Source organism: Nelusetta ayraudi, unplaced genomic scaffold (assembly GCF_046127955.1).
Source record: "Nelusetta ayraudi isolate G7.1 ecotype Tasmania unplaced genomic scaffold, CSIRO-AGI_Nayr_v1 ptg000100l, whole genome shotgun sequence".
NCBI classification, from domain to species: Eukaryota; Metazoa; Chordata; class Actinopteri; order Tetraodontiformes; family Monacanthidae; genus Nelusetta; species Nelusetta ayraudi.
In genome coordinates, this window is record NW_027466150.1 from 1,100,467 (window position 1) to 1,115,397 (window position 14,931).

The 14,931-nt window shown below is 48.4% G+C and overlaps 1 protein-coding gene across 1 annotated transcript in view; it reads left to right on the top strand.

Annotated features, from left to right (window-relative positions):
• The first annotated feature begins 9,156 nt into the window (after positions 1-9,156).
• The window catches only part of nrxn3b (neurexin 3b), a 272,751-nt gene continuing 266,976 nt past the window's right edge, over positions 9,157-14,931 (top strand). The window contains exon 1 of the mRNA XM_076048392.1: positions 9,157-10,334. Coding sequence (XP_075904507.1) covers positions 9,620-10,334 — 715 coding nt within the window. The 5' untranslated portion in view covers positions 9,157-9,619. The remainder of the gene's footprint in view (positions 10,335-14,931) is intronic.

Genomic DNA, 14,931 nt, shown 5'->3' on the forward strand with positions numbered 1-14,931 from the left:
CTTAAAGTAGGACCTTTAAATTAGCTCTCTGCTTGCAGCTTCTGGCCGAAATTGTCCAGAGAAACATTTCAGTCCAGAGAAATAGATTATTGTTAGAAAACATTGTGGTGATGTCAATTTTGATCATATTTGAATATTGCCACGTGAACAAAAATGATTCTGGCAAAGTGAGTAAATTCACATCAACTCTAATTGGTGCTGTGATGTTCACTCCGACTCCTGCGGGGATGACGTCCTTCTCTTTAGAGGCCCGGAGCTCTGCTGCGTTGACTCCTAAAGTCATCCAGCGGGTCTGCCCGCCGACTGTGTTGCACTCAACTGCGTCAAAGAAATCGGTTAATAGATTAAAGCCAAGACACACGAGGGGGACGTGTAGCTAATGAGGAGCCTCTGCGTGACTTCCTGGTCCAGCTGCCGTGGATGCAGTCGATGTCAAGGCACGTTCACCAGTCAGGAGCGATAAGCGGCAACACACAGCTGCGCGCGATGAAGAGAAAGAGAGAGAGAAAAAAGCCTCGCTCCTCATTAACAGTCTGCTTTGCTTCCCGCGTGTCATTATGATATTTTGCAGCATTTGTTAGGGCTTATTTGATGTTGCCGTGCGGTTGGCGAAGCTCGAGCTGGATGCGGTTTGAAGACTGCTATCAAAGAAGGTATCAAAGGGCTCATGATACATTTATCATGCTGTTCAATACTCAAGGGGGGCTTGGGGGGTGGGGGTGTGGCCGGGGTGAACAGGTGTCAGACATTGTGCAAGTGATCACAGTTGCTTTAGCTGCTGTTGTTATGGTTTTGTTTTGTTTTTTGCCAAATTGTACCCATTAGATGTCTGTTTTTGTCAGTGTTGACTGTGTTGGTGGCTGTTCTAAGTCATACAGTAGGTGTCAAACTCAGTGTAATTATATTTGGCCTGCGGGGCCAATACAAAATCACTACTTGAGCTGCATAATAAGAGTGCTGAATAATAGCGTACCGTTAATGCTGCAAATCCCAGAATGCTCTGCTGGGATTTTGGCTCGTCAATCAGGACCGGACGATCAATTGGAGGATATTATTATTATTACTTCATTGGTTTATTGTTGTAATTTAATTTTTAATGAGGAGAAAATAGCAATTCAAGTGTGCATTGATCTTGCCTATGCAACTTTAAGATTGCAACTAAGATCGCGACGACTCAAAACAAATGTGTCTTTATTCCGTGAGGAGCGGCGTCAGCTCCCAGCACTTTCAAAGCCAGCAGTGCACGCATCAGGCTTTGAAAGCTGTATGCGATCACGATTCTAAAAAAGCAAGTAGCAGAGACAAACTCATCAATCAAGGTCAGCTTTGCCTCCGCAGTAGTTCAACGAGAATGGCCCCCATGATTCTTTTTCCCACCCTCCCTCTTGTTTTTTTCTTCTTTTTTTTTTGTTCTCTTAGCCTTGCAGCCTTATTCAAAGTAACAAATGGCCTCAATTTACAGCAGATGCAGGAGATTGTTTCATTTGATTCCTATTAGACCTCGGTGCCTCATTTCGGGGCTGTTCATCACGCAGTTGTTATTCACCTCCTCCAGCAGCGGGTTAATGTCTGCGGCTTCCCGTCGCCTTTGCTCGTTTCTCACAGGACGTCTTTCGTAACCGCGACAGTCTCTCAATCTCCTGGCGTTTGTAGGCGGAGCGCCCCACGGTGGTGGTTTTGGTGCAGTTCTTTCATCTGCTTCTTCAAGACTTGTTTTGGTTGGTTTTCAGAATTGATTCATCTGGTGCGAGATTCTTTTTTTTCCCTGTAAAATAAAGAAGAGCAGTGCTCTCAAGATCCAGTCACTCTGGTTTGATCTTCCTCTAATTGTGATGATGACGGAATCCATGCAGACCTACAAACAGTCGTACAACTTTGGGGGAGAGACAGAGCGTTAGCTTGATGAGATCAATGTGTTTTTTTTTTTTTTTTACTGGTTTTCTATTTTAGTGTCTTCAGGCCATTATTTACGGTCTTGCACGGGACTGTGCTGTGTTTGTCTCCATCATGTTTTTCCTCTTCCAAGATTGTTCCATTGTTTTTATTCCGTTTTTGCGCACCACCTCTGTTGCTCCCGTGGTCGATCCGACTTGTTTTCCTTCCACAGAGCAAGACAAGGCCATTGATGTCTCTCTCCTCGTCTCCCTGCAGGCCCGCCTCAGTCAAAAGTCGCCCTCTCGCCTCAAGCTGTTTCTCTGTGGCTCGGCTAAGATTTGACTCAGTTCCAAAAGGAACCCGCCGCGTCTTCCCAATGTAGTTGGTGGAGGGAGAGAATCCGCGAGTCACGCTATTGGTTGAAAGTACTATCTCCAGGGTCTCCATAAGTCAGAGATCAGGTCGAGGCCCTCAGGCTGTACCACACTGACTGACCCCCAGTCTAGACTCCCTTAAGCCCAGCTTACAGAACTCAGTTTTTTATACAGCTGGTAGACTCAACTCTGTGCTGTCTTTAATACTTTCCAGGCCCCACTGTGTATGTATGTGTGTGGGTGTGTGTGTGTGTGTGTGTGTGCGTTCATCCATTGTAGGATTTGGATCGTTAGCTGCATCAGCCACACTTGGGTGCCACTATTTCATTAGCCCTCTCCCTTTATTTCCCAGATCAGTGGACACTGTGGCCTATTATACAAATTCCATACATCATCATACATAATCAGCAGTATCAACATTACCATTCTGTATCAGCAGATGACATTGCAGTTCAGTGGGGGTGCAGGAAGAAGTATGTGTGGAACCCCCCCCTCAAGTACAACTTGGGTCATTTGTGTTACAAGAACGTAAACAAATATTGACTGTGTATTAAAAAAAAGATCTGTACAAAGGGATATTTTGTCACACACTGACTGTTTTCCCCGGTAAAATATGCAACATTACACCGAGAACAAATGGAAAGAGAGCATAGAGCATATACATACTGAGAATAAATGAGAAAACATGGGATACGTCTTCTGTCAACGTCACCGCCAATTAAATATTTACCAAGCAAACAAAACATCGCAGATCCTGCAGGATCCTCCTCTGCATTGGGCCAGTGCCGCCTGACGGGGATTTCAGCACCACGGACAGCGCCCTGGCATGAGGCCCACTGGGGGCATCGCACAGAACCCCGGTGTGCTGTCCAAGGTGCTGAACCCTGAAACGCCCGCTTGGAACGCAAGACATGTGACGCTGGGGAGCTGTCCAGGGTGCTGAACTCCAGGTGTGGGCTCGACATCAACCAGTTCAAAAGCCTAGACAGACGTTGTAGTTTATTTTTCTCTGCTCTTGCCATGTTGTGTTGGTTTGGCTATTTTTATAATTTAATGTAGATGATTCTTCAATAAGCGTGAATCTGGGACAGCCAATCAAAGTGATAAATCAGACAGGCCTGAAACGCAAACTACATATCTATCTGTCTTTAGTGTGAAAGCATTGTGAACAAATATAATAACATAAAACTTATTTAAACCTTGAAAATATCATTGGCCTCTAAGAAGTGGAACGACAATACTGCCATTGACATTGCGCCCCCTTTTGGTTTGGTAAGGGGTCACGTTACTTGCCTGCCTGGCACCTCTTGCTTCAGAGCAGCAGTTACGCAACATGTCTCACCTGACTGTAAGCTAGCTAAATTACGTCTAATGTTCCACTCGTAGCCAGCATGGGGGCGCTGTGTCAGTGAGAAGAACATCACCAGCCAATGAATTGCAAAGATGATTTTGTAACATATCATGCCATCATATTATTCAGATAATGTTGCCTTTAAAACATGTTATGGAGTCAATTCCGAGAAGCATCCTTCAGCATATACAAAATACTATTTCCGGAAAATATAGATGAAAAGCACATCCAAGATTAAGGAAGGAGTCGTTTTTATAATTGCCAATTTATCCTGAGGGCCTTTTTTATTTTTTCCAACCCGGATTTAATTTTTTTTTTTTTTTTTTAGCCACCCACGGTATGGAAGGCGGGTCAGAGAGTCGGTGTGGTAGAAAAAAAAAAATTCCAAGGCCCCCATCATCATCGTCATCATCATCATTTGCGCCGAGTGCGCCGCGCGGAGAGATGCGCATTCACTAAGCCGGCGGAAGGAGCGGGTCCGCTGCCGTTCCATCCACTGCGCCTCAGCCATATAATAACCTCCTCATCAGCAGCATCAGCATCCCGGCAGCGCGGGCACCACAGCAGCGCCGACGCCGCGTTCGTCTGGATGGAGTTTTCCTCGGGATTAATTTTATAATCATTTTCTTTCATTTTCTTTTTATTTTTTGCACACGGACTCTCTCCTTCTTCTCTTCAATTCGACCGGGGGTCGCATCTCTCTGCGCGGCGAGGTAAGGAGCCAGACTCGGCTCTTTCTGAATTCCATCAATTGTGAATGTGGCGTTTGCGCGAGGACGTCAGTCGGATTCGTAAGTTCATGTCGCAGCGAATGATGTGGATTTCGACGACTTTTGCTTGCTGGCGACAGGGGCTGAGATGATTGAGACTAAGGAGTTTATTATTTAATTTTTTTCGCGAAAGCGCGCACGACCGGCTGAACCGAGGCGAGCGCGGCGAGGTTTTGTGCGGTTGCGGGGAGGAGGATGAGGATGAGGACGAGGTGGGGGGGGGATGCGCGCCGGATGGCTGTTTTGACGACAAGTATAATTTGTGGCTGATGGGTGAAGTGGCGTCGGGAGTCGAAGTTTCATTCCTCGGCGCCTCGCGACCGGCGCGGACCGCTCGCAGATTGCAACGACACGGCGCGCGCGCCACACTCGGGCTGGAAACTGGCAGAACTTGTGGCGATGACTTGGAGGAGTTGCGAGCGAATGCATCGACCGTCGCCTCGTCTGAAAATGAGCCCTCATGCCCCTTCAACTGCAGCGGCGACACCATGTACCACCATCGTGTGCAGAGCAGAATAGGGATAAAAAAAAAAAAAAAAAAAAAGAAGGAAAAGAAACCTTGCTCGCTGTTTTATTCATCGGGGCAGAGGGTCGGATTTCTCAGCTCACAACCCCTCTAAGCCCCCCCCCCCCCCCCCCCCAAAAAAAAAGAAAAGTCAAGCACACTCGGACACCGGTGTTCGGAATGTCGGTCGTGATCGACCATTATTTGCGATCTTGGTGCGTTGAGCCTGTTTGGGTGACGTTTCCTGCGCGAACGCAACGCCTCGGGGTCTGTGTTAGGGGGAGAGAGAGAGAGAGAGAGAGAGAGAGAGAGAGAGAGAGAGAGGAGGAAAAAAAGAAAAGAAAATTGAAAGTGACAACCTTTATGGCTCTCCGGGGATTTGGAGCAGCGCGCTAATTCAGAGTAAACAGAAATTACAGCATGTTGCTGAACGTTTGAAACGTTTTCAAAAGCAACCGTGACGACACATTAAGATGCAGCTGTAAAAAAATATATATATATACAAATAAATAAAGAATTAGGTCCATAAGACTAAAGACAGATTTCCACACTGCCATTGCTTTAATATATAATTTTCATTTTCACTGTGACCGCTAAATCTCCCCCAAAGGTCCCCCCCGAGGGTCCCCGTGCCTCACTTTGACCAACCGGTGGATTGTAGCAGGTCGGGCCAATCCGGGGCTACCGCTTGTCTCTCCTTTGACTGATGTGGGATTGAATTGTTCCTGGAGGCTGCGGCTCGTGATGGACAGGGAGCACGGCAGGGCGGAGAGGGAGGTGGTGGTGGTGGTGGTGGTGGTGGTGGGGGTGGGTGGGGGGGCAGAGGTGGGGCTTCTCGGGAGCGTGATGGGGGGTTGAGGGGGCTGGGCTGTATTACAAAACATGTCAATAAATCTGCAACGCTGAGGCCGGCCCGGGGTTTGATGCATCATTCATGGCCGGCGACGGTATCCCGCGCAGGTCATCTCATATCCTGCTCCGTTTAATAATTCATCGCGTCTATCCCGGAAACACACTTATTCGAGAGCGCTCGAAAAAAAAAAAAACTCCGACAGGAATTGAGAGTCGCCGTGACGGTGACGCGGGCCGCATCGATTTTGAAGGAGGCCATGACATGCAAAACGTATGGATTCGGTTCTGATTTGCGAGGAAAGTCCGACTGTTTCTGCCTGTGAATTACCCATGGGGAGCCTGAGGGCAGCCTGCAATTTGCCCCCTCCGCCACTAGGAGTGAGAAATTCCCATAATCAGGGGGCTAGCGATGGGGCACCATGTCGCACAATCAAGACAAAGTGTCAGATATTGTGTCAAATACGAGATGAAATGAACTTTATCAGTGTTTCAATCTTTCTGAGTCAGGAGTCCAACGCTTCCTTCTGAAAAATCTGCCCTTTGTGATGTCACACAAGGCCACTGATTTCTCTGCACCTCCAGCCAGATGTTGGCTCCGCCCTCTGAGACTTGACTGACTGACAAAGTGTTACTTGTGGCCAGAATCGAATAGCCGTTGGGTTTTTATTGCGCAGGAGGCTGCAAACAGAGGGCTAAACATGCTGTTTTCTGGAGCTAGTAGATAGTTTTCGGGGGGAATGTAATGTATCGGGCCGCTCTGCTGGAGTCTGGGATTAAAAAAAACGAGGATTCGCAGGCAGTCGGGTCGACACAGTGGGGCGTCTCAGTGGGACGTCTCAGCTCCTGCTGTGCGGGTCATCGTGCTAATGTTTAGCTTTGTGACCTTTAACAGTAAAAAAAAAAAAGAAAAGCGGATTGAGGAATTCAGTTTCTTAATTCTTCTTTGTCAAACAGCTGAATCCATTATAAATACAGTATCAGGCTAAAGGAATCATAGTAAGAAATAGTACGTTTTTCACTGCGCTATCCATCAAAGAGAAACCGTTTGGCATTGAGTCGCCGACTGAGTCTGACAAAAAGCAAAGCTGGATGTTTGTATATGTGCTACATTTTAGTGACATCAACTATTTTCTTCTGCTGTGCAGAGAAGTCCCGCACTGACCGAATAGAGGCTAGCTAAAATCCAAAGCGAAGCCAAGGGTCGTGCTAAGCCAGTGATGACCTCATTAGCGTCGTCAGAATCAGGAGAGTCACCTTTCCCCTCCCAAAGTTACGTTTCCCCAAGTTCCTCCTTGTTCACTCGCGATGGTGGTGGGCGAAATAACTCGAGCAAGCGCCACACTCGGTCCATATCTATATATGTATATATGTATATATAGATCTATACATATATATATATATATATGTATATATATATATATCTATATATATATATACATATATACATATATATCTATATACATATATAGATATATACATATATAGTATAGTATATCCCCTCCAAACACAAACTTGCCAATTTTGGGGGGTGTGGGTGGGGGTCAAAGGTCAGCCACTATCTCAAGGCAAGAAAAAAAGTCTTTCACATTTTCATTTTAGACGCTTCACTTGAATATCAAAGCTAATGCTAGTTAGCTTCGTCAGCGTGCTCTTTAAAGCCCCCCCCCACCCAAGAAGCTTTACCGAGACACCTGACGCCAAAAGTCTTGTTAATTTAATAGCAGGCCGGCTCCAGCTTTTAATAGGAAACCGGCGCGTCGGGTTTCGAGTCGAGCGAAAAAGAAACAACTAAAAAACAGCGAGGACTGTCGCCGCTTCTTCCTCGCTGCGCATGGGACCTTTTTCACCCGGAAGAAGTGACTTTTAAGGCAAACATGTCGATCTGAGCAGGCGTCCTGGGCGTTGTCAGGGAGACGCACGGACGCACACACACACACACACACACACACACACACACACAGACACACACGCGCAAACAAACACACACACACACACACGCACTCAGAGTGCGCGGCATTAGCATAGGTATCGGTTACCGCAATTCAATAGCCGGCCTGCTGCAGCGAGATTAACTATTCAGGGCAGGTGGTTAAAGGCCCTATTGTGTTGCGCGGCTTCTGTGTTGCTGTCATGATTGGACGGCGCGCTTGTCTGGTGGGCAGCCCGCTGCCAAAACAATTGCAAGGGCAAAGGGTTGGAAGAGTACACACACATATAAGGTTTCAGCCCGGTGATTCATTTCTAGCTCTGCTGAGCAAATTTAAACAGCGCAACAAACAACTGCCGCCGCTGCCCGGCTTGTTAATATTCTGCAGGGATGCTGCACTTCAGTATGTTCTTATAGCGGGACCGAGTCAAATGTGGAGTGGCGGCGTCCGCGCCGCTTCCTGAATTGCTGTTTATGATGGCAAATCCCCCAAAGACATGCGAATGGGACAGAGTGGCAGCGGGTAATTAGTCGTGTTTATCAGGGTGCCGGCAGACCCCCGCGCTGATAGCGTGCTAGCGTGCTAGCGGCGGCCCCAGCTTAGCCCGCGCTGCGGCACACCTTGGTGGATTTTCCACCCGCAGCAGCAGCAGTAGCAGTAGCAGTAGCAGCTGATGGAAATACTTCCTTCTTTCCTGCTGCATGTCTGTATGGCACCACAGCTTTCAACAGTCGATACTTTAAGACTGAGACTCGTCTTGATTGTCAATCAAAGGTCAAGAATTAGCAAAAGGAATTTAAGAGATGTTTCCTTTTTTTTTTTAAATGAATGCGAAATGAATCGTGCAGATGTATTTGTCTACGAGGCAGAACCCCGCATTTATTTCAGTTCATTGAATTAAATGGTCCTGCCCTTTAATCCTGCGCTGCGTCTCTCAGCTCAGCTCCGCTCAGCTCCTTTCAATTATGTTTTTGTTTCAACCAATTGATGAGAAAAAAGAACCCCAAAACAAAACCCCTCTGAATTAACTTCTCCAGCCGAGCTAATCAATACCAACCCGACCGCCACGAAATTCCAGCCATGTTTTCTTTTTTCTTCAAGGCCTTCCAACGTGTTTGCTTGCTCAAAAATTGTATTTTTTAAATTTATTTTCCAGCGGAGACGTTGACGTATTCATTATTGATAAAGCGGCTGAATTTTTCGGGGCTAATTGACGTCGGGCCAGAACAAAAAAAGTACACCATTTGCTGATCGAGTTTTTTTTTTGTGTGTGTTCTCTGTTCTGGTTTCTTCTTGTTCGTGTTTGCCCGAAGCTGGGAAGCAACACCATGGGGCAGGAGTCCGGTCCAGCCGTGAAGGTCGCGCCCTTCAACCCGGGAAGTCGACTCAAAGAGAAGCGGCAGGACGAGGCGCTGCACCACTGAGGAACCCGGAAAGGAAGGATCCACCCCCGTCTCACGGCCGGGTTTCTAGTGGAAGTTGGATTTTCCCGTGTGCGGGCTTCAACCCCGCAGTACCGCCGCTACATCGGCCTCCACGCCCTTAGAAAAGCAAGGATATTGCGCCAGCTTCAAAATTCAAGAATCCAAGATTTATCTGTCACGGTAGTGAAATGTTGGTGTGGCAGAACCTGACGGGATCGAACATACGTGGAATAAAGAAAGTGTAAAAAAAGAGTCTAAAAAGTGGCGAGTGGCAGGTTAAATATACGTTTTACAAAAATACAAAGTTAAAAAGATTCAAAGAGTGGCAAGTACAGATAAGATACTGCGCTGCACTGTATTCCAGCCCTTCAACAGCGAAATTACCTGTTGGAATATATCCGTCGGAGCAGATGAGTCTCGGAACGCTGCCGTAATCAGGTGTGACTGACGCTTTGAGGATATACACACACACACCACACACACACACGCGCACAGTTTAACCCGCCTCCTTTTGCGGTTCGCCCTCCGCGACTCTCGACGATGGATCCCGACCGCCCGCTCGGCCGCCGCGTCTTCGTCCTCGTCCTCCTCCTGCTGCTGCTGAGCGGCGTCCTGGGCCTGGACTTCCCAGGCTCCGAGGGCCAGTGGGCCCGCTACCTGCGCTGGGACGCCAGCTCCCGGGGCGACCTCACCTTCCGCTTCAAGACCTCGCGACCGGACGGCGTGCTGCTCTACCTGGACGACGGCGGCTACTGCGACTTCCTGCTGCTGGCGCTGGCCGGCGGCCGGCTGCGGCTGCGCTTCAGCGTGGACTGCGCCGAGACGGCGGTGGAGTGGGAGGCGGCGGTGGACGACGGCCGCTGGCACTCGGCCGCCGTCAGCCGCCACAACCTGCGCAGCGGCCTGGCGGTGGACGGCGGGCGCGCCAAGGCGGGCGAGGTGCGCCCCCAGCGGCAGTTCATGAAGGTGGTCAGCGACCTCTTCCTCGGGGGGGTGCCGGGGGACATCCGCGACTCGGCCATCACCCTGCCCTCCGTGCGCGACCTGCCGCCGTTCCAGGGGATTATCGCAGACCTCCGCTACGGGAATAAACTGCGGCCGCCGGCGCTCATCGACAGCCGCATGGTGCGCCTGGAGATGATGGGCCTGTGCACGGAGAGCCCCTGCGAGAACGGCGGCGTCTGCTCTCTGGCCGACGGGGAGCCGTACTGCGACTGCTCCAAGACCGGATATGTGGGTCGATACTGTACTGAAGGTAAGAGCCAAGAGTGTTTTTTTGGGTCAAGTCGGAGGAGGAGGAGGAGGAGGAGGAGGTGTGGATTCAAAGAAGTTTGAGTGAACTCATTATTCACGTAGCGTATAAGCTAGCTGACGTATGTTTCACTTTCAGCCCTAAAAAGAGTTACATTAAATAATTCTTCGAAGAACGCTTCATACTTTCATGGTTATTCCTTACAAGTGTTGCTTTAAGTAACTTGCATTGGCCTTTGTCACCTGCATTTAATGATGTCCTTGTGATTTCCAGACGTGTGGAGTCGCTAGCTGAGGAGCTAGCTGAACTGGAAGACGTTGATTTTGGAAATGTTTGCAGTTTATTATGAAACATCATATCAACACCAACATTGCCTATTAACACACACTTTGTCGTGCTTGAGCAGAAGAATTGGTCGCCATTGCTCAGCTTGCTCGCGACACCAGCTAACACCACCAGGAAAAAAGACACACTGTCACTCGCTGCATTTCTATTACCCCTGGAATTGCACAAAACCTAAATATTGCGGGAAAAAAAACTGGTGTTGCATATGCCTAAATTTCGAAAAATCTGTCAAAGATCGCTAAATAGGTTTTACGCTCTCATGAGGTGGTTTTTCCAGACGTATCGATATAGAGGTATATTGTACTGTGGCGAGCTAGCAAAGGTGGCCGACTACTCTGCGCATGCACTTTTCTCGTTGGTTTGTGGGTCAGAATCACGTGTCGTTTGGCTACCAGCCTTTAGCCCCTAGTTCCTCGAAATGAAAAAGTTCTAAACAGGGTGTGTCAAGCTAACCCACTTTTTTTCCTCCAGCACAAGAAGGAGCTGTCGAATTACACCCACACACCCACACACACACGCACTAAAAACTTTTCTGGCTCGTGTTCTCGCACCAGGGAGTTGCCATCTTGAAAAGGCCGACGCTCTGTAAGACAGCGGCTCACACAATCAGCACCTAAAGCACTGAGGCAACCAACAACAACAGAGCAAATACACACATTGGCTTTCCGAGCGAGTCGTCTCTGAAATGAAAACATTTCCTGGTTGCTGCTCACTTAGTGCTTCTTTTTTTCTTCTCTATTTTAACAAGTCTTTATTTTCCATGTGGAGGTGGAATTGAAGGCAACGCGCTCAGCGTTTCCTGTCCGTGCGCAGTGATTGCTTGTGACGAGTGGAGGCTGCGGACGTGGTATTAGCTGATCCGACGAAAAATTGCAAAGCTCACTCACTTCTCCCCCTCGGCGTTGAATGAATTCCGCTTTTGCACGGCGGTATGAAAAAAGTGGGGGAGAAAAGGAAGAGGACCTGAAGGTATAAAGATATACAATATTTGGATGAGAAATAAATCTTCTTCTCTACGTCTTCTTCTTCTTCTTCTTCTTCTCTGCTTTTGGGCCAAGGTCAACAGGTTTTTTTTTTGTGCGCTCGCTGTGTGTAATGAGATGCAGAGTTGACATTTTCTAACTTTTCACGTCTTATTCTGACGTAACGCAGGACCCACTTTCACAAAGTTACCTCTGGATACTTCCAACCCCCACATTTTCAACCAACCCCCCCCCCCCCTTGTATCATACGCTAAACTACAGGCTGCTAAACTATAAAACCCCTAATTCTGCTGCTAGCGGTAGCGGCTAACGCCCTCGTTTGACCTCATGTTTTCAAACGAGTGCGAAAAAAAAAAAAAAATCCCCCGACCGGACAAAAACTCCCTTTTCCGCTCTGTGACTGAACTGTTTAAGATATCGTGTGAAGAGGAGACCCATGTCCGCTCTTCCTCCACCGCTGACCCACTTCCTGTCCATGCGAACCTGACTAATGTGCCACGGGGAGGGAGACGGGAGGGTATGGGGGGAGGGTGACTCCATTTTAGCTCCAAAAAGCACGGAGGGGAACGCTCACTGAAAGGCTGCGCACTCCTGTTTGCAGTCACGGTGTCACAGTTTGTCAGCATTAAAGGCGATTCCACTGATTTTTTTTTCAGAGCTGTTTTTTTTTCATGCAACGTTCTTCATTTCACCCCCCCCCCTCAAACGAAGCTTGCTTTTTTGGGGGACTTTTTTTGGGAGCTTAAAGCCTTAAGTGCCCGCCGCTGGCACGGCTCTGGACATCACGCGATACTGCCGAGCATGCAGGCTCGGACTTGCGCCCATCCCTCCCTCCCTCCCTCCCTCTTCACATCATCTCATCGCCTCTGTCCAAACATTTGATGGAGGGATGGGAGGAAGAGGAGGAGGAAGAGGAAGAGGAAGAGGAAGAGGAGGACCATTTGTCTGAGAGGGGAGCTGAGACGACGACCAAGGTTCCTTTTTTTTTTTTTCCCTACAGCGCTCAGCTCTCTACCCAAGGCCATGTTGCACCCCCGATTCCTCCCAGGAGGGCTGGCGATTGGACAAGAAGCATCCCTTACTTACTGACTCACTCCCTTACTTACTTCCTCCCTGTGCTGTTGCTACTCTCACTCGAGAGACGCAGACATTGACCGATTCTAGTCAGTGGTCTGAGTTTGCGCCTCGGATGCAACTGACGTGTCACTTCCTACTGTGTCTTTAAAAAATATAAGTAAAATATATATATATATACATATATATATATATATATATATATATTTTTATATATTTTTTTTTTTACCATACCATACCATACCAATACCAAGCAATTTCGGAGCCAGTATCGTTTACACTGATACGAGTACAGATTTTTTTTTTTAACATATGCTGATTAAAAAACAAAAAACAAAAGACCCAATTTCAAAGATAACAGCTGCTGTCATTTGCACTTGCTGTCCTGTCGTATCGGCCGCTTTGGACACCTATAATCCCGCTACATCTGAGAGGAAAACCAAACGGATAGGACGGCGCACGCTAACGTCCTTGCCGCCTTCCTCCCGTTAACCGATGTAGCCAATTGTTGATTATGCCGCAGAGGGCATGGGAAGCGTAATTACAGAGGGGGGTCCTAATGAAAATAGAGATGGCTAATTTGCCCGCCTACTCTTTTTTTTTTTTTTTTTTTAGTTTTTATCGTTTTTTTTGGTTCGCTAACTCACTTTAAATCTTTAATATCTCGCCGCTCTACGACTCTCGGAATGCTTGCTTAAAACAGCCATGCAGTGGAACGGGCCGTTTTTTTTCCCGGCGAATAACCTCCCTCCCACCCGCCCCCGCGCCCGCACACAAACACACACACACACACCCGCTAGCGAGCGCAGATGTGCGCGCGAGCGCAAAGCACACCTGTCTCTGTCGGCGTCGCTGCTGTTGATTGCGATCTTCCTTAACGGGCAGTGAAAGCAATCTGTCACACACACAGGTGTGTGTGTGTGTGTGTGTGTGCACGTGCGCGTATGTTCCTAGGTTTAAGGGGCTTGGAGGCAGAGGGGCTCGCGTTGCTGCGCGGATACACACACACACACACACACACACACACACACACACACACACACACTCACACAAACAGACGCACGCAGCACACGAAGCGTCGAGGCCCCGGAGCTGCTCGTTAAAACGGCAGATGGCCGGCTGCTGACTGACTGACTGAGTTGACTGGGCCTTCGAAACATTTCGCCAGCCGTATTCCTAATAGCAGCCTGCTAGCCCACTGGCCTGGAGGGGGCAAACGGAGAAGTGGATTGAATTAGCATGTGTTAGCGCAAGAAAGGAGTTTAAAAAAAAAGAGAGAGAAAAGAAAGTGGGTGGGAGCGAGTAGAGCGCCAAATTGTGGCGCTCCAGCCCGATTTTAAGGTTGTTTTTTTGTTTGTTTGTTTGTTTGTTTGTTTTGTTTCAGTGTCCCGCAAAATTCCACTCTGCCGAGCTGTCAGCCTGCGGCTTAGCAACATAAATATTGGGCTTTGTGAAACACATGTTCAGCTGCTCCTGCCGTGTGGATGGAGATGCGGCTGCCAGGGCATCCGCACGAACACTCGCACGCACGCACGCACGCACGCACCCATGCACGCACGCACGCACGCACGCACGCACGCACGCACGCACGCACGCACGCACGCACGCACGCAGGCGTTACAGTATTTTTTCCTCCTTTATTCCTGAAAAGGCAGCGTTCCGGATGGAGCCGCTTTGCAGCCATGAAATGCAGGTGCGAGTTTTAAACCCACTGGTGCGACTTCCATTCCTGCCCTGATGGGAGGTGGCGCTAAAAGATAATCAGAGAGAAAACTTTATCTTTAAAAGCACATAGTTTTTTGGATGATGAAGAGAAGAAAGAAAGAAATATATATACAAATATATATATATTTATAGTGCTCCGTGCACTATTGCATATGTGCACGGAGCACTCTGATTCCACACCACTCTAGCACAGAAATTGTATTTTTTATAATCAGGAACATCCAACCAGAATTGACTGTTATAGTCAGAAAACAGCAGCCAGATTCAGAATGACTGAGAAACATCAGCGCCCTCCAATTAGACGTCACCCTCAGAGCCCCGCCCCCCTTTGTCACCGCCGATGACCCCTAACACGCCGAGTCGTCTTTAATATCCGATACATATAACCGACTCTTTCTCCTGCTATTAGCTGTTCAAATATCAGCGTAATGATGGGGCTACCGGGGCTCCGCCCCTCCGCGTTCGCCCTCCGT